The 26,241-nt window shown below is 41.5% G+C and overlaps 1 protein-coding gene across 1 annotated transcript in view; it reads left to right on the forward strand.

Moving 5' to 3' along the window:
* Positions 1-26,241, forward strand: part of LOC124606102 (monocarboxylate transporter 13-like) — an 80,627-nt gene that overhangs the window by 16,367 nt on the left and 38,019 nt on the right. The window contains exons 3-4 of the mRNA XM_047138068.1: positions 4,737-4,877; positions 24,206-24,711. Coding sequence (XP_046994024.1) covers positions 4,737-4,877; positions 24,206-24,711 — 647 coding nt within the window. The remainder of the gene's footprint in view (positions 1-4,736; positions 4,878-24,205; positions 24,712-26,241) is intronic.

Here is a 26,241-nt window from a genome sequence, read left to right on the forward strand (position 1 = left end):
CCAGTCCATTTCAGGAATATTGTTGTCCATAAACCATTGCCTCAAATATTCTGCCTTATGACAGCGTGCATTGTCATGCTGACTGAAGTAGTCATCGTTTCCGAACTGTTCGTCTACTGTATGCAGTAAAGAATGTTGTAAAATGCATTCGTATCTTTCCGCATTTAGTGTTTTCTGAAGCGCAAAAAGAGGACTAAACCCGAAAATTTTCAAATGTGTGTGAATTCGTAAAGGACCAAACTGCTGAGGTCATCGGTCCCTAGGCTTACACATAACTTACGCTAAGGACAACACTCACACACATGCCCAGGGAGGTCTCGAATCTCCGACGGGAAGGCCGCGCAATTCCTAACATTGCGCCTCTAACCGCGCGGCCAATCCGCGCGGCGGAGTTTTTCACGCGATAGCAGGAAACTTTCTTCATGTATTCCCCAATCCCAGATCCTTCCATCGGACTACCAGGATGTACTGTGATTCATTGCTGCATATAACATGTTTCCAGTCATCCACAGTCCAGTGGCTCACTCTTAACGCCATCTCAAGTGTCGATGAATATTTGCTACGGAATTTGAGGTTTATGATGGGCTGTTCGACCATTGTACCCCATTGTCTTTAACTCACTAGGCCCAGTCCCGATTCTAGTTGCACTGGCGGTACCACTCTGGACCCCTAGACTGATTCTTTCCCTTGATTTCATGCAAATCTTTTAAAATCACCCTACACAACGTTCGATGGTCCCTGTCCGTCAGTAAGAAAGTCTGAATCGACTTGGTTTAGCTGCGGTTGTTCATTTGCATTTCCATTTAATATTTACATTTTCACGATGAGATGACTAGCAGTCGTTTTGGGCAGCTTTAGCATGAAATGCCCTGAAGGATTTGTTACTCAGGTGTTATCTAACGACTAATCACTGAGTTCGCCTGAGTGATCCATCTTGCTGTTACTGCTTCCCTACTAAGAACACAATATTTCCTGCTTCCATTCATCCTTGCGAGTCCGCCTCTCACGACTTCTAGTGGTCAATTGTGGAGTAAAATAGGGGTGTCCAGATACATTTGGTCAGACGGTGTACAAGCCGTAACCCGCTGTGTCTATGTAGTTGTTGCGGCAGGAGTGTTGTAAGGAATTAACAAAATATAAATAAAAGTCACGAACGGCCGTTAAAAGGAAAGTACTTCTTATTAAACAGACTATATTAGTAAAATAAGTGAAGAATCTTCCTATCTCAGGAATAAAAGTACACGAAATGATCAATACAAGGAAGACATCAACAGTACTTGTAAGGTGTCAGGCAAATACAACACCTTCCATGAAAACCCTGAATGATAAGCAAATCCAGTAGTATGTCACATAGCTCCGAATAAATCGTGACATTAAATTAACCAAAGTAATACGAGTGACGAGTGAGCAAATGGAATACCACTGATTAACACAAGAATGCCTAAATGCATGTCATACCTTCCCACTGTGAAACAGACGCAGTTCCGAGGGGAGAAACGAGAACAGAAGCCGAGAGGAGAACCGTGTTAAGCTGGAAGGCCCTACGATAAGGGACGGACACCCACGTCGCCAGCTAACCGCTAGCACCTCAAACCACCCGCAAGTTTTAGAGTGAGACTTTCTCGCGTCTCTGTTAGATCAGGACCACTCCCCAGCCCATGTTAAAAGATAGAGCCCTCCAGAAGAACAGTATAGACCTTACGATAACGCTAAAAGGACCACACCAGCTGCAAGTTTTAGCGTGAGACTTTTTCGCGTCTCTGTTACGTTGCAAACTTTAAAAACATTTCCCCGCCGCGAAAAGTATAACGTTTCTCATTGGATAGACAGAATTTTTGTAGGCGGAGCTTAAGGTTAACATTGAGACCCTGATTGGTCAGATGAAAACACAGCCAGATAGTTTTTTTTAAACCAACTTCGGTTAATTGTAGTAAGGAGAAGTTAGAACGAGAGTTGCTTCCGAGACGGTGAGGTGAGCGGAGCTGTGCTGCCCGCCGCCCCCTGACAAACACCGACAAGGTAATGAAAGCACACGATGCCGCATAACAGCGCATAAAGCTTCACTCAGAACTGCAGAAGTCTCATCTGTTACACCTCCTTTTTGTGTAATACTAGTGTCGATCGTCGATTGAAGCTCATGGTGTTCACATTTGCCACTTGAAGTAAAAATCTGAAACGCGATGATTTTTCTGTTATATAGTTATTGAGAAGCCACATCAGCCACTGTAATTTACGACAAGTTAGATAAGTATTTAAAGATAATTGAGGGTCACTGTAGACCATTTTGATAGTTTTCTCTTTTGTGAAACTTAATTTAAACCTAGATTATAGATGTGATATGGCATAGGTCATCCTTCGATCCATTGTAGAACTTGGAAACCCATTCAGGGAATATTCGTTCACATTTTTGTTGAACGCAGTTGGTTTTTACCATCCTGTACTAAAACATTTTCTTTTATCAATAGTGCAATTTATAAACGATGTTTTGTGAGTAGAATAAAATTTCCAATGGTAAACTTAACTGCTTTTTCGATGTTATTTTACCACCTAACTAAAAATAGGAAAGCCTTGAACCCCTTCCACTAAATTTAGTTAGTATTAAGATTCTTTTACAGGGAGTGCAGTGGAGCTGACTCTGAAATCATTATTTGGTTATATCATCGCTAGTCTCACTGAACTCTTCTGAATTCTACATGTCATGTGTGGTCTGGTGTCTCCTTACCAGCAACAGGTCCCAGGTTCAAACTACTCAATTCCCTAAAAAACACACTCATAGCGTCGTTGCGCGAAAGTGGTAGGGAGACAAGATATATAACAAACAGACACCACGCAGAATGTTAAAAAAATCCTGGCAGGGTCGCCATACTTCTTCTAAAATGAAAATTTCGCCATTTGTCTCTACAGATCGTTTATTCTACTGTAATATCATGATTTTGGCCTTTGGCAATTTTCAAGTACCACAATTTTGGGCGTAACCAGAGTGATACAAAGGAAGTAATAGTCGGAATTTATGATTTCGAGGATGACTTCGTTTTTACAAATCTGATCAGACCAACATTGTTGTGCTTGAAAATGGCCAAAGGCCGAAATCATAATAGTACAGTAGAATAAACCATCCATTCAGTCAAATGTTGGAACTTCCATCTGAAAAGTACTACATTAGTGTGGTCCCAAACCATGGTAAAATTAACATCAATAGCAGATTGGCGCTCAAGAGCGAAACTGTTTTCAGTAGACAAACTCTACTGGAATTACGTGTTGAATCGCAGTTTTTCAGCTCTAGAGCAAATAAGTTTGTTGGCGTGAAACGTGGACCATCGAAAAGAGGAAGAATAAGGTAACAGTAACGGATAAAATAATGACAGACAGAAATTTGTTAAAATTTAAGTGGGCGTAAAACGTATGTAAATGGAAAGATATTATAACGAAAATATGAGGGAAGAAGAGTAAGGAAAACCGGCAACGGAAGAAGAGAAGGGTTAGTCAGCACCTGGGATTAGTTAATTAAGCACTCGATTGTGCAGTATAAGGAAACACTTTTAGAAAGTAGACAAGATTAAATTATTCTTAAAATATACTTTAAAATATATCCCAGGCAGTGAAATATGCAGCTAATGCATCATACATTTTTGTTAATATACAAATATAGTAACCGAAAATATTATCTCGAATAAAGGAAAAGATGCCTCACGTATGCGTAGGGAGCTCTGTCATGGTATATTGGTCCTTGAAAGTAAAATATAGTCAAGGAGAGGAAGTAAAGGTAATGACGCCTGCTAGAGAACTCTTGTCATCATTTCTGATTGCTCAACGCAGCTACGGGAAACCATCAGGAGGATTACTGGTAATTGCAGTAGGCTACCTAGAGCAGCTCTGCTCGGACGGTGTAACGTCCAAATAATAACAGCAGATGTAATTCTTCAGGCTTTCCTCAAGAAGACTGCGAGTCTCGAAGTTGAAATACCGTTCAAGAAAGACGGGAATAACCGGCAGAAACCCTATTTTTCAACATGACAGTAACAGGAGCCATAAATCTCCGTTAGTGGGACATCGACAGGTGTTACGTAAATTGACCGTAAGTGAAACCTCCGCTACAGTTGTACAAAATTTTTTATTATTGAAGTTTTACACAAACGTGTTTTGGGGTCTCGCCCCATCTTCAGGTGCAGCTGAAATCAACACAGAGTGGTCATGCTTAAGTTAAATTAAAAGGCAGAACATCTGCCGTGCATGGCTCATCAGAGGAAGTATGGAAAAATGACCACGCTTAAATCCCCTTTCAGATGTGTCTGACGTAAGTGTAACACATGGGCGACTGATTTTATGTTGCTGACAATTACTCATTTATGCAATTTATGGTGAATCTATCAAATTGTACTTCTCTGCACAAATGAAGGTGTTGATGTGTTATTGGTACCTTTCACGCTTTTAGGCTATCTGAGTAGCACTAAAAAATCTTATGTAAATAGAAAATAAAACGTTTCATAAAAAGTTCAAAATCTTATTACTATGTAGCTGAGTAAAATAGCAATTGTTATGAAATCCCACGATAATTCAGTTACATTTAAGGGAGGAAATTGTAGTGCTTACATTTAAGGGAGGAAATGGTAGTGCCACTCAGTCATGTAGATTAAGGTTATGTATTTAATACAGATATAGATGTAAATATACAAATGTCTATTTCTGGTACATCTAAATAAACTCGAATTTCGTATCTCTGTTACTGCCTGTTGCAGGTCTGCTGTGCAATCAGCTATTTCGGCGATTCTCCTACAGACAGATCGCATTGGCGGGAGCTGTGTTTTTCGTTTTAGGACAAGGACCAGTGGCGTTGGCGACATCGTTTACACACTTTATCCTCTCAGCTCTGTGTCTCGGTGAGGAAAATAAAGTAATAATTAGCCACTAAAAACAGACGTAAGTGGTTTCAGTTACTAAGTACTAAGTATGTCCAATATATTTAGCAAGCTGTGTGATTGACTGATCGTTATACTGCTTTAAGGGCGTAACACATCTGCTTTCGTCATCAACATGTTATAAATTACGTTAGTTCAATTTTTAGAACATGTTTTACGTGTCAGATATTTAAATTGTAGAAAATTAAGCGTATATTACGATGTTTCCATAACAGCAATAAACAGAAACATTTTATGCAAGTTAGTCCATATTGTATCATATCAATAGTCTATATATGGTGATAGAATATGAAACTGAGAGGTATTAAAAATAGTAAAGGTGGTTACACATCACATTTCGCAGTAAACAAGCGTGGGAGTGCTTTTCATTTTATTACTTGAATTTTTCACAAATTATTTTACAGTTGCATCTGCGTAGAAGGTACAAAGAATTGCTGTCTGTTGTAGGATAATTATTTGTGTTTTCACTGTAGATATGCCACTATTGTGAAAGAAGCACACATCATCACGTTTGTAGATTTATAATGAACTTCTTTTCCTGTAAAGTATAAATATATTTATAATGGTTTATCTTATGGTAGACAACAAAATTACTCTACTAATGCAGAGTACAGGAGTAAGTCTATGTGATAATATCAGGTCTCTTTAGATAAAAATATAATCTATCTCAGGAGATAAAGTCAACACAGTACATAAAGAAAGAATAATTCTTTGCATAACCAAAGGCTGGATCAATATGATTATGAATAAAAGTAAACAATTACAACAATAGTGAATGTAAGATTATAACAATAACATTGTCCACCAAAGCATATGAAATATTAAGTAAGTGGAAAAAGTATAAAAAGAAAAGGTTAATAGTAATTAATAGTATGGAATAGTGAGCTCGAAAAAGCTATAGCAGATAAGAAGAAACCTTACGTGAAAGATTTAAATAACAACAACAACACTGGAAATGGAATGGAGAACAGAAGGGGATGTGCGATAGTACAAAGATAAACAAGAAAATTGGACAAAGATATATGAGAAACATAACTATATCTCTGTGGTTGAGACTGCCCCACATCTCAACAAAACTAAGCCTTTAAAAATAATTTTGTTTGTTAATAGCAACAAAAAAGACTGTAAAATAAGGAATGGACAAAATTCTTGGCTATGAGGAGAGATTGCAGAAACAAACAGAACTGACAAATAAGACACTGTCAAAAAGGAAACATTTTTCTCGATTATATTTTGTTTTGTACTGTTACAGTGATGAACAAATATTAGACACATAAAGTCCTCAGCCTGTTTCCCTTTTGATATGATTGTCATTTTTTGTCAAGCACCAACGGAGAATTCAGTGAATGAGAACTAATGTGCTGTTAAATAACCAAAACAACTGTGTTAGTGGAGGAGCTACACAGAGTTTATGTTTAGTAGGGATGGTATAAAGCATTAATTACAGGTAGTATGTGGCACATTCCATTTCTGACCAGATGATAGGTTCAAGGAATTTAATAATTACTTAACAGTTTCTACAAAGGTTGTGAAGTAGGCGAAGGTAGCGAAATAGTTTGAATTACCGTAACAGTGCTTTCTAGGTGTTTTATTTGAATAACCAATCATTTGATTTGTTTAGTATTCTACATACTGCATTCATAATAATTCTCGAAATAGGAATCCAATCAGCTGTAAATGTTCTTTTAAGACGGTCAGTAAATAACATGTGCGAAATCGGCGACATTACCTTCGCGCTGCTATCACGTGGTTTGTCTTATGTTCAGTGAGTTTTCCCAGTAACTAAGGCAGCACATCTGTTACGAACTGTAGATACTTATTACTGTTAACTATCAATAAAACCAGGACGAATGTTATGAATCTTGGAAAGCTTACTCCACACACTGTGTTCTGATTATTCATTTCTTTCAGCCAGCATGGATTCTCAACTGGTTAGCGTTGCAAATGGTGAAGATTGATACGCCAATGGCTTGTAAATGATGTTTCATCCATATGAAAAGTCTTGTACACAAAAGTCTCATCACTTTAAACTTTTCATAGATACTATCCATCTTGAGCATGCACTAAGCGACGCTACCAACCCCCTTACCTCAGTGCCCGTTGGGTTAAATGCGATTTGTTAATATCACTGGTACATTTATTGTAAAGTGCTTACATTTCAGCAAACAAATGATAAACTGTGGCTACGAAGGCTTTCCCGGCGTAATAATTGATAATATTCTTCTCGGGTATGCCGCCGGATCATAACGTCTTCATGACACAATATTTCCGCGGTCCATCTGGCCGCCATCTTCAGGTAAGAGTGCTGGTGCACGAACTCCGGCGAGTTCGTGCACCAGCACTCACACCTGAAGATGGCGGCCAGATGGACCGCGGAAATATTGTGTCATGAAGACGTTATGATCCGGCGGCATACCCGAGAAGAATATTATCAAATGATAAACTTCTAAACTTGTTCATTTATTCCGAGTAACTTCCTTGTACACACTTAGAGTTCGGACAGTTATTTTCAGGTGACCAATTAGCGATAGTGATTTATTCATTTCTTTGACAAATTAACTTCAACAACAACTATTAACTACATATTATTAGCACGGGATGGGAAGTATTAAATCCTCATGATGAGTAATGGACATTCCCGCACCCCAAGATGACACTGACCGTCTTCACAGGGCTGCACAACTACGCTTCTCGTTTGGCGAACACTTAAACAACCTATCGTACATCGACTGGCTCGCTAAATCATAATATTAAGCCCACAAATAATGTCTGAAACTGTTTAATAATGTATGAAATGTATCAGTGAACAACCTCGCAGATTGTTAGCCCTGTAGGATTTAATGATCAGTGAGGAGCAATCGTAACTAGAACTGTGTAGAACAAGGCATAGCTCCCTGAGTGGCGAAACATTTTTTTAGAGGAAAGCGTGTGATTTGTCAAAATTATAAAACTTCTAACAAACAAAACAATTTATTTTAATACTGTTTTACAGTATTTTGCCTATTTTTTTAATCACAGCCAATTAAATTGTGGTTACCTTTGTTAACCACAACCAGTAATACTCACTAGTTGTTCATTTGTTGACAAATTTTGAGAGGCCAAGTGAAACAGATTTCTTAGGAAATTATTTACGCAACCAGCACAGATGTACACAATTATTGAGAATTAAATTGCCGGAAGTAAGTCAGGTCTTTTCTTAGACTAAGAGACACAATATGTATTAAACACATCTACAAGGTTCTAAGAGGAACATACTGTACATCTTCTAGTTGTGGCTTGTTTTCGCTGATGTGCACCATCTGCGCATCTGATTTGTTTGTCCACGTGTGATCTATGTTTATTGAGTGTTACTCTCTTCTGGTTTTGATTTACGTCGCGACTGTGCACAATCACTTTGGAAAGCAGTCCTTCATACACTTTCCTTCTGAAGTCTTTATTCATGAATTGCTCCATCTCAATTTCATTGTGGATGATAAATACTTTCACAACACACAAATCAGCAAAGTGAAAAACAGTAAGTCTATTCCACCATTTTTTACTTCTCAGATCACAAGAATAGTCTCGTTTTACACGATAAAATTGTCATCGAAATTCAAGCTCCTGTTACAGTCATTTGATACATGGGAGCATACCACTACAGTAGTTGTGCCATCTTCTTCCTTCCTTTTTACAGTTGTGGTGTTACTTATGTCATGGATAGTGAAGATCAGGTTCAAAACTCGTTTGTTCATCCACTTGTAAAATGCTACACCATCGTTGCTGACTGCTGTAAAAGCCCAAGCACTTCATCCTTTTATCTTCCTTTACTTTGGGGAGGAGTTTAGGTGTATGGCTCACAGCTGTAAATGTAAACATTTTCTGGGCTTTTAGTAGGACAAAGGGACTATAAGACATGAAGAAATTACATTTGAAAACATGATTTTCAGCTAAAGTTATTCACATAAATGTGTCACTGCCCATACAGCCCGTCTCATTTCAGACTTCTCTTTAGCTAATTTTGAAGCATCCACCTGTAACTTCAAATTAAATGCAGATTCATAACATAGCATCAATATTTTATAGCCTCTTTTCACATACTTGTGCCTCATGTGCTGCTTCATTCAGATCCTATCTTTAAATTATACCACTGACTCGTCAAACGCTACTGTTTGATAAGACTGGTAACATTCTGGAAACCTTTCATTCAACGTTTCAATATGTGGTCTTCTATTATAAAGCTTGTCGAAATTGGGTTGTCCTCTTTTAGGCATCTAGTTGCATTTTAATGTGTATGTCTCAGGGAAAATCTGAATCGTTTTACAGTCATCAACTCTTATATACATAACTCGTTTAAATCTGGAGATGAAGACAAATAATCTCAATAACTTGGTAACCTTTTGATACACAGAAATAAATTGATACCTAAGAAAACTCTTATCCCGTCTTTGCTAGGTGGCATGAAAGGCTTTCGTTTTTCTGTAGTATGCAGATTGGTGTGAAATGTCACTCTTTTTACCATTAAATCACTAAAAAATTAAAAAGACTATTGTATGTATTGACGCATTTGACATCTGTGTAAAAACATCTGTAGAGCCACTTTCTTCCACATAATTAGGCAGTGCTACAACTCTGAAATTTTCGCTCCATTTTGGAAGATCATTCTGAACAACAGGTACACTTTCAGGTCTGGCAGAGGTACCAGTATTATCTGGTGTATCTGACCGAACGTTTGAAGAACTAATTGCCACAAATGTTATTGCTACAACCAATGGTGATCTCTAACATCCATGCCTGGACTGACAAAATGAATCAGAGGCTAAAGAATTATCAATCGACGGAGTTTTGGTCATTTATTATCGCACGACTATTACTTTCCGATAAATTATCATCTAATTGATTGTTACTTTCTTCAGAACATGATAATATAAAATTATCACACTTGGCTTCGTGTGCAGGGTCACTATCAGAGCCTTGAAACAATCTTATTTCACAGTCTCAGTCTGATGTAAGGTCCTCAATAAGCAGTTTTCGAATTTCATCGTCACTAAAAGACTTCGTAGCCATACTGGATGGAAGTTACGTCCCAGTTGCACGGTGGTTAACAGCGGTAACCTAGATCAAAGGAACAAAAATATGAAATAAACAAACTTGTTTTACATAACTACTGCGCTGCAGGTAAATAGCTTGAAATAAATTTACGTATGAAAATTCCTACACAACGAAGATGACGTGCTAGAGACGCGAAATTTAACCGACAGGAAGAAGATGCTGTGATATGCAAATGATTAGCTTTTCAGAGCATTCACACAAGGTTGACGCCGGTGGCGACACCTAAAACGTGCTGATATGAGGAAAGTTTCCAACCGATTTCTCATACACAAACAGCAGTTGACCAGCGTTGCCTGGTGAAGCGTGGTTGTGATGCCTCGCTTAAGGAGGAGAAATGCGTACCATCACGTTTACGACTTTGATAAAAGTCGGATTGTAGCTTACTGCGATTGCGGTTTATCGTATCGCGACATTGCTGCTCGCGTTGGTTGAGATCCAATGACTGTTAGCAGAATATGGAATCTGTGGGTTCAGGAGGGTAATACGGAACGCCGTGCGGGATCCCAACGACCTCGTATCACCAGCAGTCGAGATGACAGGCATCTTATCCGCACGGCTGTAACGGATCGTGCAGCCACGTCTCGATACCTGAGTCAACAGATGGGGACGTTTGCAAGACAACAACCAGCTGCACGAACAGTTCGATGACGTACGCAGCAGCATGGACTATCAACTCGGAGACCAAGGCTGCGGGTACCCTTGACGTTGCATCACAGACAGGAGCGCCTGCGATGGTGTACTCAACGACGAACCTGGGTGCACGAATGGCAAAACGTCATGTTTTCGGATGAATCCAGGTTCTGTTTACAGCATCATGATGGTCACATCCGTGTTTGGCGACATCGCGGTGAACGCACATTGGAAGCGTGTATTCGTCATCGCCATACTGGCGTATCACCCGGTGTGGTGGTATGTGGTGCCATTGGTTACACGTCTCGGTCACCTCTTGTTCGCATTGACGGCACTTTGAACAGTGGACGTTACTCGTAGATTTCAGATGTGTTACGACCCGTGGCTCTACCCTTCATTCCATCCTTGCCAAACGCTACATTTCAGCAGGATAATGCAAGACCGCATGTTGCAGGTCCTGTACGGGCCTTTCTGGATACAGAAAACGTTCGACTGCTGACCTGGCCAGCACATTCTCCAGATCTCTCACCAATTGAAAACGTCTGGTCAATGGTGGCCGAGCAACTGGCTCGTCACAATACGCCAGTCACTACTCTTGATGAACTGTGGTATCGTGTTGAAGCTGCATGGGGAGCTGTACCTGTACGCGCCATCCAAGCTCTGTTTGACTCAATGCCCAGGCGTATCAAGGGCATTATTATGGCCAGAGGTGGTTGTTCCGGGTACTGATTTCTCAGGATCCATGCACCCAAATTGCGTGAAAATGTAATCATATATCAGTTCTAGTATTATACGAGTATTTGTCCAATGAATATCCGTTTATCATCTGCATTTCTACTTGGTGTTGCAATTTTAATGGCCAGTAGTGTACTTACTTGAAAATAAAAGTAATATGTATGTGAAAAATTTGATCTTCAAAACGTACACCAACTAAACTGCTCAAAATGCTGCAAGCCAACAAGCAAACTGCAATGTACCGACAACAGGAAAAGCGAAATACATGATAACCAATGTCATGTCATCTAGGAAGAACTCCCTCAATCAAGTGTGTAATTCACAAACGAGAACTGCTGCTCCATTCGGTCACCAGGCGTCGTAAAATAAGTGTTAAACATTGATAATCACCACCGTTGAAAGACATAACGGATGTCGTGGGCATTAAATGTAGTCGTTAGCGTTGGTACTTCGTGCTTGGCAGTTAGAGTCGTTAGCACTGTTAGTTAATCCCGCGCAGTTAATGGACGTTGGCGCTGTTATTTCGTGCTGGGCACTTAAGAGTCGTTCGCGTTGTTGTTGCGTGTTGAGTAGTTAGAGACGTTGACGTTTTAATTTCGTGTTGGGCAATGAAGGGTCGTTGGCGATGTTATTTCATGCTGGGCAGTTAGTGCAGTAACGGTTTATGTAACTAGAACTGTGGAACATTGGGTATAACAGATGTTGTGGGTATTAATTGTAGTCGTTGGTGTCGTTATTTCGTGCTCGACAGGTAGCACAGTAATGCTCATCATGCAAGATAGATCAGGCCATTTCTTTATCTTGCACAGATGGACCTTGGAGCCCAGTGTGCGAAATTTTGCATTGCGGATATGGGTAGTGGGTAGTAGAACTGTCGTGTCGAGTTCTTGAAGCAATCGCAGAGGATCGGGATCGCACCTGTCTCGTGAGTAGTTATTGTAGGACATTAAGAAGGTACTTCCACTGTGTGGGTTTTTTACTTTTTGCAGCATCGGTAGGCTCCATTTTACTGCGCTGCCTCATACAACAGCAGCGTATTCCAGTATTGGCAATAAGGTAGCTTTTTGCACTGAAGTTCCAAAGAAACTCGTATAGGCGTGGATATTCAAACACAGAAATATGTAAACAGGCAGAATACGGGTCTGCGCTCGGCAAAGCCTATATAAGACAATAAGTGTCTGTCGCAGTTTTTAGATCGATAACTGCTGCTACAACGACAGGCTATTAAGATTTAAGTGAGTCTAAACTTGGTGTTGAAGATGCACTAGCGATGGGACGCAGTATCTCCGACGAAGCGATGAAGTAGAGATTTTCCCTTCCGACCATTTCACGAGTGTACCGTGAATATCAGGAATCCGGTAAAGCATCAAATATCCGAGATCGCTGAGACTGGAAAAAGTTCTAGATACGGCTCTGACGCGTGACACGTTCCTAAGCATCCTTTCTGATCACCTGCATCCATTAATGTCCATTGTGCATTGCGACGGAGTTGGACAATTCCGGCAGGACGTTGCGACACCCCACTCGTACAGAATTGCTACAGAGTGGTTCCAGGAACACTCTTCTGAGTTTAAACACTTCCGCTGCCCACCAAACTCCACAGACATGAACGTTATTGAACCTATCTTGGATGCCTTGCAAGTGCTGTCCAGAAGAGATCTCTACCCTCTCGTACTCTTACGGATTTATGGACAGCCCTGCAGGATCCATGGTGTCAGTTCACTCTAGCACTACTACAGACATTAGACGAATCTATTCCACGTCGTGTTGCGGCACTTTTGAGTGCTCGATTTGACAGTACATGATATTAGGCAGGTCTACCAGTTTCTTTGGCTCTTCAGTGTATATCGTGAACCCACCGGAGGTGACATGGCGGAGAAAACTTGAGGTTTAAAATAGCATAAAATTCACTCAGTTATCTGGATAAAGTGTTGGTTCCATGTCAGTCTCCAGTCAGACATGATGCCAAGATACTTTCCTGTAGGACTACCGGACGTGTTCAACCTACACCTCTATTTTTTGTAAGTCTTTAGTCACCACCTTCTGAGTGATTACAATACTCTGACTTTTCGGGGAGTTGTGTGAGAGCCGTAATTTTCCTGCCCACTAGGAGAAGTTGTCGGCTACCTACTGAAGTCGCCGGCGCTCCATGTCGGCCTTCATGCTGTACGTGAACACTGGAGTGTCGTCATCATACAATGTTGGTTTTACCTCAGTCTGATGTAGGTCCATTGTGCAGAGCATGTACAACAGTCAGCCGAGTTCAGACCTCCCGGGATCAGACGATGACTGGCGACTCTGTCGTCAGCCCTTATATGGAAACATCTACCTTGCAGATAACTCCGTAGTACGAGGTGTATTCGGAGAGTAAGGTCCAATTAGGCACGAAATGGAAACCACAGTGAAAATCCGATGGAGCTTTGCGCAGCTGTGTTGGGCAGTGTCTTTAGTGTGCCTATCGATCGCTTCGCGTCGTTCTTTTCCGTTCAGAGCACAAACTGATCACGTAGATCAACAGTGTAGAACGGTGTCTCCCGTCAAGTATGTGAGTCTGGCGGGAGATTTCACCTGAAGCTATGCAGCCCACATTACATAAATGTCATGGGTCTCTTTCTTCAAGACAATTTTCAGTCGCATTCTGCAGGGGCAATGAAGACGCTCCTGCGTTTTCGATGCGAAGTCTTTAATCACACACAATACAGCCCTTAATTGGCTTCCTCCGTTGTTCATCTCTGCTCACATGAACCGCTGGTTACGAATACAATATTTTGGCGCAAATAACGAAAGACGGACCAGCGTAGAGAAGTAGAGGAAAGCACAGGTGGCTGCTTTCTGTGACCAGGGTACTGAAAAATTTGTACAACGCCACAACAAATGTCTAAGTCGGGGCGGCGACTGTTTAGAGAGGTAGTTGGAATGTGTAGCTAACTGTTGCGAATAAGAAAGATTTGATTTTCACTGTGGTTTTCATTTCAAGACTTTCCGAACAGCCCTCGTAACTTGAAGTGTGACGTGAGGATCTATTGTACAAGTAATTTGTGTAAGAAGCCCTAGTACCACACAGAATCAAAAGCTAATGAAACATCAAGGAAGATGGAATACTCATGACATTCCATGGCTTGAATAGCTTATTCTACTAGCCGTAGGAGCTGGCGAGTAGTGGGTTAGCCACGTCGGAAACCGAACTGATCTTCAGGGAAGAGCCCATGCACTTCATTGTGCTTCTTGAGACGCATTACTTATAGCTTCTCAAACAATTTTGTCTGCCCAGAAGGAATGCTTTTTGGTTGACAGCTCTTTGGTGGTCTCCCATCCATGTCAGGCTTCGGAATCGCAGCGACCTCGACCCGCTCTCAGGCTTCATGCAACTGAATACTTCAGCGAAGATTAATCCCAGATGGTCCATTGCTGCAGACGGTCGATGTTTTATCCAGGCATCCTGCTGTTTAGACATCAAGGGAGTTTACCTATTTCTTGGCTGCCTGTGGTGTTATTGATCCTATAATGTCTTTTGCTCGTTCACCGAGGAATGTTGTTAGTAGCTCAGCGAGGAGGTTGATGTGTTACGCATCCATTGGGTCAATGGTCAATGTGAACTTACTGTTGAAATCAGCCAGAGTTTCACTTTCGTATCAGTTTCACAGATGCTATAGTCCACCTGAAGCGTTTTATTTTGCGTAACTTTTTGGTGTATAATCATGCCGCTTTTTATCTTCAACAGACAGGTTGGAAAGCTTGTTTGTCCGTGATCTAATTCAGTGCTCCTCCACTTCTAATCTCCCGACTACTTTTGGGCAATAGTAACTAATGAACTGCGTAGATGAATTATCAGAACTGTGTATTACGTGTATACCACATCTATTTCAATGACCTGAATATTGTAACAGTAGGGGAGGTAGATTTTAGAAAAAAGGATAATTTCAGTACATCTAGTTGAATCGTTGGATATGCTATCGACATTATAAGTTGTAGGATCACACTGTTCGTAGGGACATGGAAAACATAAATTACAATGGCATCTACTACATCAAATGAATAATGAATTCAGTTTTCCCGCATACAGAAGAAGTATTCAGGTTTTTTTAGTATTGACATTTTGAAAACATTCTCTTTCTTCTGACAATTTGGATTCAAACCATGTGCAACGCAAAATGTAAATTAAACCCAGTTAGCATAGCTCGAGCCAGCGATACACCGATTACGGTCTAGAACGCTAACAACGTGACCACCGCCACCTCGTATGCATTCGTCCATCGCACCGGTGCAACATTCACGCGTAAAACTTATCTTGATATTTTCTCGAAATCGCCTAAGTAGTAGGCCTCATTACTTGTATTAGTAACCGAAAGCCTCAGCTAGCTATTAAAATTAAAATTAATATTTATACAGTTGCTGACAGGGCGCGAAATGTTGAAAATACTCATTACTTGTACATTATCTTCTCCGAATGGACTACTAAATGTGTACACAGTCTTCAGTAAATACATGATACGAACGTCGTGGCCTCCCCTTGTGAGTTTAATACTACTTTGTAATCTTTGAGAGAAGGCAACTTGATATTGCAGATTTCATTTCGAGGAAGGTGAACTTCTGGGTGTGAATCACTGTCGTGGATGGCAACCAGTTGTTCGAATAGGTGGCTGATTTTCCTGGACAGTGTACAGTGAACGACGGAGGTTTAGGTTTCCGTGGAGGCTGAATCACTGTTCCTCAACAATTTTCAATGTCAATAAACTTCACCAACAGCCGTATACTTAAAGATATTTTATTTTATTCTGAAACCGACTAGTTTTGGCATTTCATTTTGCTATCTTCAGGTCCCATACGTTTCTTTTAACCAAATAAACAAACTTGTCGTATAGCACCATAAATCACTGGATATCGTGAATTCCAATCGTTATATAATTGCTTCATACGAAGACGTGACAGCAACTCACGTTACTGCTAAATGGCCACACACTTGTCAGCCACTAAGTCTTTGTCCTTTTTCAAAATATTTATGTAATGAGGAAATTGCTGGTCTAATTTACAGACAAGTCGTAACATACTCGAGGATTCCGAATGAGTGTTTAGCAAGATTTTACACAATCTGCATTGCGATACGCCTCCCGATTTATTTGAACCTGCTACACTTGCACTCTGTTTCGTAGCTGATATATATTTACCAGCTCTTAATTTCTTCTCAGTCTCCTTTAAGTCTGAGTTGTTCATTTTGCTGCCCCTACCGTTGTGATAAATGAGCTGCAGTAAAACTACCAACGGACTCATATACCTGACAATTCTTTAGTCGCGATGGATTGAAAGTGCAGCATGTTTTCAGGCGCTGGCGTTGCAGGTTGAACGGTTACCGTGAAGCTTGCCAGGCTAGCGGAAACCGTACTTGGCCTGCCTTAACCACTTTGCTTACAAGGAAAGTCTCCCGGATCGAAAAGGAATTCAGTCTTCCAATAGTATTTAGAAGCTTTACGCACCATTGTGATTAGGATGGTGAAAGCATACTATTGTGTTACTCTTAGTTTTCCCACCATCGAACTTTAAAAGTGTACATGAGGCTCCACAACAAAATGCGTGAAACAATATACAGAATCACAACAGGCTCATTAGGCGCAAGCACTATCTAGAGAGTCCTCAGAATCACATTCCTGAGCTGTAAAATCAAATGCCACTTGAATCACATTCTTGAATTCAGCAACATGTACTGGAGTATTGTATCCAGCCACTTGCCAGGAGTACTGAAGTGTAGGCTAGTACACTGGAATAGACAGCTGGTTATGAATAATATAAAGCACTTTCATTATGAAAATTCTGTATCCTAATTTAGTCTCGAAGTCAGTGCAAAGAGACCTTATAGAGTATGTTTTCTTCTTGCATATATTTTATATTTCCGGAAGAAATACACGTACAAATGCTGTACTTACTTTGGTGTTTTTGGCGGCATGATCATGTATCCAATGTCTTTACCGGCAAATGCACCATTTACTTTTGTTGTTTCCTTGTGTGATCTGCAAGAATCACAAAGCAGTATACACTTCCAGTTATTTTCGACAGTGTCATTAACAAGTGATGTTTTGGGTAGTTCCCACTTTTTTTCCAGAGAAGAATATACAGTTTTTTGTCAGATGTCCACTAATCGAAAGCCCAACATCTATTGTATAACTGTGGGTTGTATTGTCTGCAGACTGGTCCAATGAAGTTGTTGATTCCCCCCCCCCCCCCCCTTTTTTTTTTTTTAAAAAAAAATAGTGCCGCACCAGAAGTTAGTTCATAAAGTAACCCACCTTGATCAGTGTTCGACGAGTAGTGTGGCTATATCTGGAAACCTGCAGCTTTCAGGTTTACTTCTTTGACAAAATGGGCCTCAAACTGGCGAATATCTTGGTCTATCTGTGCACGTGTGACTGTCACGAAAGCAGTGACGCGTGTACGGCCTATTCTGCATTCTTTCTTGAGACGTGCTGTGAAAGCTGCAGGACATTTAAGCTTTGTCCGTCCAATTTCTCTTGCTTTTTGCAATTGCTCAAAATTCCAAGTGCCAATGATGGGCACATCTTCCATCATTCCTTGCTGTGATAAATTGGGATAGAATGTGTTATCTCCAGTTCTTTGATTGTCTAGTATCCTCAAAATGGGTGTTCATTATGACTTTTTTCTTGCATAATCTAATATTACTCTGATATTCGATGTGATTTTTTTATGTGGATGTCTGTTCAGTAATAGCTGTAGGTCGCGACTCTCCGTAGAGGCGTATGATGATCATCACAAATACATTCTAGATGTTATTCGGAAAATTTTGTCGGGATTCCTTTTCTAGTGAAAGTTAATAGTCACCAGAAGAGTTAGCCTCTCTTTGAGGAATACTGTTTTCGCCACTGTCATTAGTACTACAAACTTGAACACTATTAATCGCGTTATCGTCTATGAAGTCGTTTTCATCATTCACTGTCCTATCCAATGTAACTTCCGTTGAGCAGTGAAATGAATATTCATGTTTCTGAATAATCCTGCACCGTCTCCCGTACGATAATGCCAACTTAACTCGAATACCTCAATACTTAAAACGTTCCAAACATTAATGGTTTCGTTCTTCTTTGCTGTATAGGGATGACAGTGGTGACACACGTGTACCAGACACGTCAACTACTAGCTGAGGTAACTGACTGAGTGGCTTGTTAACACCCCCCCCCCCCCCCCTCCTTCTCCTACAAGATTGCATGCGCTGTTGTGTACAAACCAAGAGAAACATAGTCATACGCATTCGCAGGCGTGATTAGAAATGTGAGATGGGTCTGTATACAGATGTTTAAATACCGATTGCTGTTCGAGCTGACAGACGTCACTTGTTAGTACACATGTACTCTTATGTCTCCGTTGCGAAAGGTTGAGATACTTGAATGGTTGCGACAGAGATATGGGTAGGCAGGTTGGAAGGAGAATTTTTACACCTCTGGCACAGAGCCGTAGCTCCTCCGCAGCGCCATCAGAGTCAGCAATCCGCTCTGACGTACTGTCTCTTATTGTCAGTGTGTGGTAGGGCGGTGCGTGAGTGGCACCTCGCTTCTGTTAATGTTCGGATACCTAGAGATTGAAGAATAGCGCAGGCCGTTCCCGTTGCCAAGGAGGGTCGTAGGATAGATGCACGTGCCTCTGACCTAGAGTTACGGAACATGTTTTATGCTCACTTAGTAAGACGTTTCTGGAGAACGAAGCTCTCCTGTATAAAAATCAACATGGATTCCCAGATAGACATTTTGCGAAGCCCGGGTCGCTCTGTTCCTCCAAGAGATCCACATCGCTGTAGAGGGCTGTGCTCAGATTGATGCCGCATCCCTTGATTTCAAGAAAGCATTGGGTACAATCTAGCCCTGCCATTTAGTGAAGAAACTACGAGATTACCGAGTAACGATCCAGATTTGCACCTGTGTTCAAGACTTTCTGGCAGATAGGAACCAACATTCGCTATTAACAGAAAAAAATGACATACATAAACGTAATTTCTAGGGTAGCCCAAGGACGTGTAATAGGATAACTACTATTTAACAATATACACTGAGGTGAGAAAAGTCATGGAATGCCTCCTAATATCGTATCGGACCTCATTTTCCACGGCGCAGTGGAGCAGCTCAAGGTGGCGTGGACTCAACAAGTCGTTGGAAGTCCTCTAAAGAAATGCTGAGCCACGCTGCCTCTGAAGCCGTCCATAATTGCTAAAGTGTTGTCGGGCGATCTGGCTGGCCAAATCATTCGCTCGAATTTTCCAGAATGATCTTCAAACCAGTCACGAACAGCTGTAACTCATTGACATGACGCATTGTCATCCATAAGAATCCCATCGTTGTTTGGGAACATGAAGTCCATAAATAACCGAACACAACCAGGACCCAGTTTATTCCACGTAAGCACAGTTCGCACGTTTACGAAGCCACCACCAGCTTGCACAGTATCTTGTTGACAATTTGGCTCCAGAGCTTCGCCGGGTGTGCGCCACATTCGAACCCGAACATAGCTCTTACCAACTGAAATCGGGTCTCACCTGATAAGGCCACTGTTTTCCAGTCGTTTAGGGTCACAAGCCCATGAGAGGCATTGAAGACGATGTCGCGCTGTTAGCAATGGCGCTCTCGTCGGTCGTCTACTGCCATAGCCCATTAACGCCAAATCTCGCCACTCTGTTGTAAGGAATACGTTTGTCGTACGTCCCACACTGCTTTCTGCGGTTATTTCACGCAGTGTTGCTAGTCTGTTAGCACTGACAACTCCACGCAAATGCCACTGCTGTCTGTCGTTAAATGACAGCCGTCGGTCATTGCTTTGTCCGTTGTGAGAGGTTATGCATGGAATTTGGTATTGTCGGCACACTCTTGATCTCGTTATATTGAACTCCCTTACGATTTCCGAAACAGAATGTCAAATACGTCTAGCTCCAACTACCACTCCTCGTTCAAAGTCTGTTTAACTTCCTTCGTTCGGCTACAATCAAGTCGGCAACCTTTTCACGTGAATCACCTGAGTACAAATTTCAGTACCGCCAATGTCATGCCCTTTTATACCGTGTATATACGACACTACCGCCATCTGTATATGTGCATATCGTTATACTATGACTTTCGTCATCTCAGGGTATACGAATCTTCCATGCGACTCATTCAAAACAAACTTTTCTCTTCTAATAAGATCCACTGAGTGGTAACGCGAGTATTTTCTTTCGAGTGTCTTAATTCTATCATCAAGGACTGCATACGACAAATATCGTGAAAGAACACACGATTGTATTATATAGTAAATACGAAAAGCAGAGGATACTAACAGACCGTACTAATTTAGAACTATTGAAAAAAAAAAAAATGGAAATGAGCGTATGGCGTCATTGACCGGGAGGCCCCTTAGGGGGCCGGTCCGGCCGCCTTGGTGCAGGTCTTATTACGTGGGTGAGTCAAATGAAAACCTTAAATATTTTTTAAATATTATTTATTGCGCAGAAGTGGTACAAAGCTGTATCACTTTTCAACATAATCTCCCCCGCGCTCAATGCAGGTCCCCCGCGCATACAAAGTGCATAAATTCCTTTAGTAAAAATTTCTTTTGGTAGTTCGCGCAACCACTCATGCACCGCGTGGCGTACCTCTTCATCAGAACGGAACTTCTCTCCTCCCAATGCATCTTTGAGTGGCCCAAACATATGAAATTACTTGGTGCAGGGTCTGGTGAGTATGGTGGATGAGGAAGACACTCAAAATGCAGGTTGGTGGAACCCAGGATTCGTCCCCAGTAACCATTCTTGCAAGGAAGCCATCACCTTCTCCTTCAACGCGCCGAAGAAGTTCTTCACAAGCATCAACATGTAGTTCTCTCATTTCAGGAGTCAGCTGCCGTGGCACCCATCTTGCAGACACTTTGTGAAACTGGAGCACATCATGCACAATGTGGTGTGCTGACCCATGACTAATCTGTAAACATGTTGCAATGTCATTCAGTGTCACTCGGCGGTTTTCTTCCGCTATGGCTTCAATTGGTGCAATGTTCTGTGGAGTCACAACTCGTTGTGCCTGACCTGGACGAGGAGCATCTTCCACTGAAGTCACACCATTTGCGAACTTCCTACTCCATTCGTAGACTTGCTGCTGTGACAAACATGCATCACCGTGCTGAACCTTCATTCGTCGATGAATTTCAATAGGTTTCACACCTTCACTACGCAAAAACCGAATAACAGAACGCCGTCCTTCCCTGGTACAAGTCACAAGTGGGGCGGCCATCTTTATACTGATACTGCGACGGTATGTGTGCATCTGCACTATGCTGCCACCTACAGGCCATTCTGCACGCTGTTTGTAGTACGTTTACCAACTTAAAGGATAACGGCGTTAAATTTAGATTTGTTATTACAAATTTAAGGTTTTCATTTGACTCACCCTCATACATTCGACGCCACATTGGGCGACCTGTGCGCCGTATGGGGTTGAAATGATGATGAAGACAACACCACACCCAGTCCCTGAGCGGAGAAGCTCCCCGACCCAGCCGGGAATCGAACCCGGGCCCCTGAGGACAGCAGTCCGTCACGCTGACCATTCAGCTATCGGGGCGGACACTACTTGAACAAATAGGTCTTTAGCGTAACAGCAGCTGAAGGTGTATGGTTTTCACCTGCTATTTGAAAATTTCAAACTGTAGTCAGAATCTTAAGTCATCTAACGGTTTTGTTTCTTGCCATTATCGTATGGAAGATAAGGAGATGCTTTTTCCCTGTCTCCAACAATGTGAAAGTTGCATGTTAGATGGCCTCTTTCAGTTTGTTAACATTTTTCGGTCAGTAACTCGCGAACTTTCCTCTGCTGGTACCTGGCAAAGATGTTTCTGTAACCAGTATCAGTATATAGCCTACAGCATAAATTATTTGAATTTGTCTCTCTGGGCTGTTGTAGAGGAAGCATGATCACCTCTGACGGCTTCCGGGCGCCTTGAGCCGATCACTGCATTGGCGGTTAAAAGTTGACACCTGCGGTTCGCCTTGATACAGTCTGTTGCGGTCGAGAGTCTGGTTATAGCAGGATGTTAGATGCGGTACTGCGTGTTTGCAGTCAGCGGTGAGACCGTTGCGTTTATTTGCGGTTATTCAGGTGTCTCTTCATTGCCAATATTTTGCTAACAATTCAGCAACGTAGCGTTCGTGTTCCATGACTTTATTTTCACTAATTTCGTGTAGGCAACTTGTTATTAATTTCTTAGGCGAGCTTGTATCCAAGTACGCAATGTTAAAAAATTCGCGTCTCTGTGAATTCATTGAGCCTGAAGTTGGTTACAGAATCGCTTTCCTATCTTACTACTCGCAACATTTTGCAGTCAACTCAATCACTTTCTTCATCAATTCATTTATGCCTTTAAAGATATCACATAAACATATTTAAGTCTCTGCGATTGCTAACACACTCAGTTAATGTGCAGCTTGTGATCGCTACTAACTCGATTTTGGGAACAATTATTCCAGGTGGTTACAGTTAAAGTGCAGCTACTCACAGAGGTCAAATGTGGGCTGTAATTATCATTTGGTAACGCAACTTGCTAGATATTCTAATGTGGTAATCCAGTACCGATTTACGCTGGAAAAAAAAAGTTCAAATTTGATCACCAGGTGCAAATCTGGTACTGTGAATGCAGGAAAGACATATAGAAATGTTTCCATATGTAATGGATTAGGAAAGAGATGGGGGCAGAAAAGGTCAAACAAGTGAGAAAGGCGTAATGTAATTTTATTATTAATCGTCGCTTATACTGTTTGTTTAGTATGAGCATCACAGACGTTGACGAGATGCCGCACAGCGCCAGATTTGCAGCTAGTGGCCAAACTTGGAACTAATTTTTTTCCATCGCAAGTTTGTTCCTCATTAGCTCATTAGCATATCTACAAAGTTTCGCTGCCATACGACAATTACAGACCAACAATAGACCTTCGTGAATAGCTGCACATAACTACAACCACCCAGTACAATCTAACAGCATATTTTAATTATCATTTCCACTGTCCAAAGACATTTATTGAATATTTACGTACATTTTGAAGCATGCTTTGTGTGCCGTCATTTCGTGTTCACATGTGGCAAATTCCTGCCTTTGTCTACTTAAGCTTCACTTAACAAAGCTCATAAAGCATTTCAGTTCTCAGATGGTTTCCCCTTATTTATAGTAAAAAATACACCGTTCTTTGCACGGGATTACATCTGTGAAGGCAGGTCTTAATGACGAGTCGGTAAATGGAGAAAAGATTTGGCTGAGACTGTAATTGTACGTTTTCCTATTTTACGCCATGAATTAAGTCAGTGCGTTCAGTGTCATTTAACACACCATGTATTTTCAGATCTTTCGAAATGCACCTTATTCAAATGATTTTGAGGTGTATTATCAGCAGCTGTTCACTATCCAAATTTGACTATTGCAATTATAGGGAGGGGTGCCCAACACTATAGCAATGATCGATCATAAAATGATCGGTATTACGCTTACTAATCCTGGTAGTTGTTACGAGTGGTCTTTTAGTTCACTAATGTTCCAATATGAATCCTACGTCCACCATTCCTTAAATGGCGAGATATATGTAAATGTGGGCTACTCTCTTAATTTTCTTTTTCATTGTTATAACATAGCGTTATAAAATTTATTCGTTGGATCATGACCTTCATTATAACAAGGTTTAGTTACACTAAGTCAGGGCTCAATGGTTCTACTTGTACTAGTAGCTCTAATGCACGAAAAGTAGCTGTCTTACAGATGTAGAAAGTACTATATAGTAGAAGGATGATGAGTCGCTACAGAAGAACTGATGGTTGGATACATTGTTCCAGGTATCGGTATAGGACTGATAATGCCGGCCACGTTCACGTGCTTCAACAGCTACTTCGACCGCAGGAGGACCTTCGTGATGGGCCTGGTGCAGTTCGTCGTGGGGCTGGGGACCGTCGGCATCCCGGTCGTGGCGCAGAGACTCGTAGCGTCGGTCGGCTTCAGAATGACGCAGGGTATACTGTTCGCAATCAGTCTTCTGTTGTTCCCTGGAATGGCAGTTATGAGACCTATAAAATATTCGGAGAGTTATCAGAGCGTAGAAAGCAATGAAGACTCCTCAGTACAAACTGGCAACCCAGAGGAAACACACGAAGAAAATCAAACTGGAACGAAAAAAGGATCTATGATAGACTTAGTGGAGGCAAAGTTCGTACACGACTTTATCACGCGAAGCACAGAGAATGTAAATTACAGTCGTCTTAACACGTCGGACGACAACGCTGAAAAGCATGAGAGATCAGATGAACAGAAATGTGACCTTCTGCAGAAGGGGAGAAATGCTAAGGTAAGTGCTAACTACAGAAACTTCGTATTTTCAACGAAAGGAATACATATGTAAATGATAGATAGAATCAACGAAGGGAATAAAGATAATTAGACCTTTTCTGCCGGAACAGGAAATCGCAATTACTAATCGTCTTATAGGAACTTGTGTGTGATCACACTGACAGTAATAAATTTCAATCTTTCCATTACGTCCTCTTGAGCACATGTCTGTTCTTCAACGCCGTGCAAGACATCCAAATTCGGTATTCCTCTGGTCTATTGGGCAATGGCCCTGCCGCAGTGGATACACCAGTTCCCGTGAGATCACCGAAGTTAAGCGCTGTTGGGCGTGGCCAGCACTTGGGTAGGTGACCATCCAGCCGCCATGCGCTGTTGCCATTTTTCGGGGTGCACTCAGCCTCGTGATGCCAACTGAGGAGCTACTCGACCGAACAGTAGCGGCTTCGGTCAAGAATACCATCGTAACGACCGGGAGAGCGGTGTGCTGACCCCACGCCACTCCTACCCGCATCCTCGTATGAGGATGACACGGCGGTCGGATGGTCCCGCTAGGCCACTCGTCGCCTGAAGAAGGAGTGTTTTTTTTCTGGTTCATTGTATTTTCAGTGTAAAAGACCAAAGCTGAAAAGCTTTCAGTATGCCATACAACGACAAAGTTTTTGATGAAAATATTTATTATCTGGAGGAATTTGGTCTTAAGTATTATTACGATTTTCTATCTTTTAATAACTACCTTTTCTTGTGGATTCTCATTGAAGGGGATTATAATTTCTAAATAACACAAATCCATCTATTGAAAACGTAGCTAACGATATGATGGGAATTTCTGACTCTTCATTTGCATTAATTAAATCTGATGTTTATACAGTTTTCATACTCTATTTTAAATTGCTTCACTCTCAAGCAGAACGTACATGCTACAAAAAATTTCCAAAACTTCCAAAACTTTGTACTTGACTGGGTCTCAAACCAGGACCATTGTTTATTACGCGGAATACTTTCACCTATCCAGACACAATTTGCCAGTGCCTCCCCCATACTTTTCAAATTACAAGAGGCTCAGATGCGTAAGGAGCACAACTAATCATGTACACTGAAGAGCCAAACAAACTGGTACACCTGCCTTATATCGTGTAGCGTCCCCGCGAGCACGCAGAAGTGTCCGTAAGAGTACGAGGTGATAAATATCTCTTCTGAACAGCACGTTGCAAGGCATCCCAGATATGCTCAATAATGCTCATGTCCGGGAAGTCTGCTGGCCAATGGAAGTCTTTAAACTCAGAAGAGTGTTCCTGGAGCCACTCTGTAGCAGTTCTGGACGTGTGGGGTGTCGCATTGTAGTTCTGGAATTGCCCAAGTCCGTCGAAATGCACAATGGACTTGAATGGATGTAGGTGATCAGACAGGACGTTGACGTACGTATTGCCTGTCAGAGGCGTATCTAGACGTATCGGGGGTCCCATATCACTCCAACTGCACACGGCCCACACCATTGCAGCGTCTCCAACGGCTTCAACAGTCCCCTGCT

The sequence above is a fragment of the Schistocerca americana genome, chromosome 3, assembly GCF_021461395.2.
Source record: "Schistocerca americana isolate TAMUIC-IGC-003095 chromosome 3, iqSchAmer2.1, whole genome shotgun sequence".
NCBI classification, from domain to species: domain Eukaryota; kingdom Metazoa; phylum Arthropoda; class Insecta; order Orthoptera; family Acrididae; genus Schistocerca; species Schistocerca americana.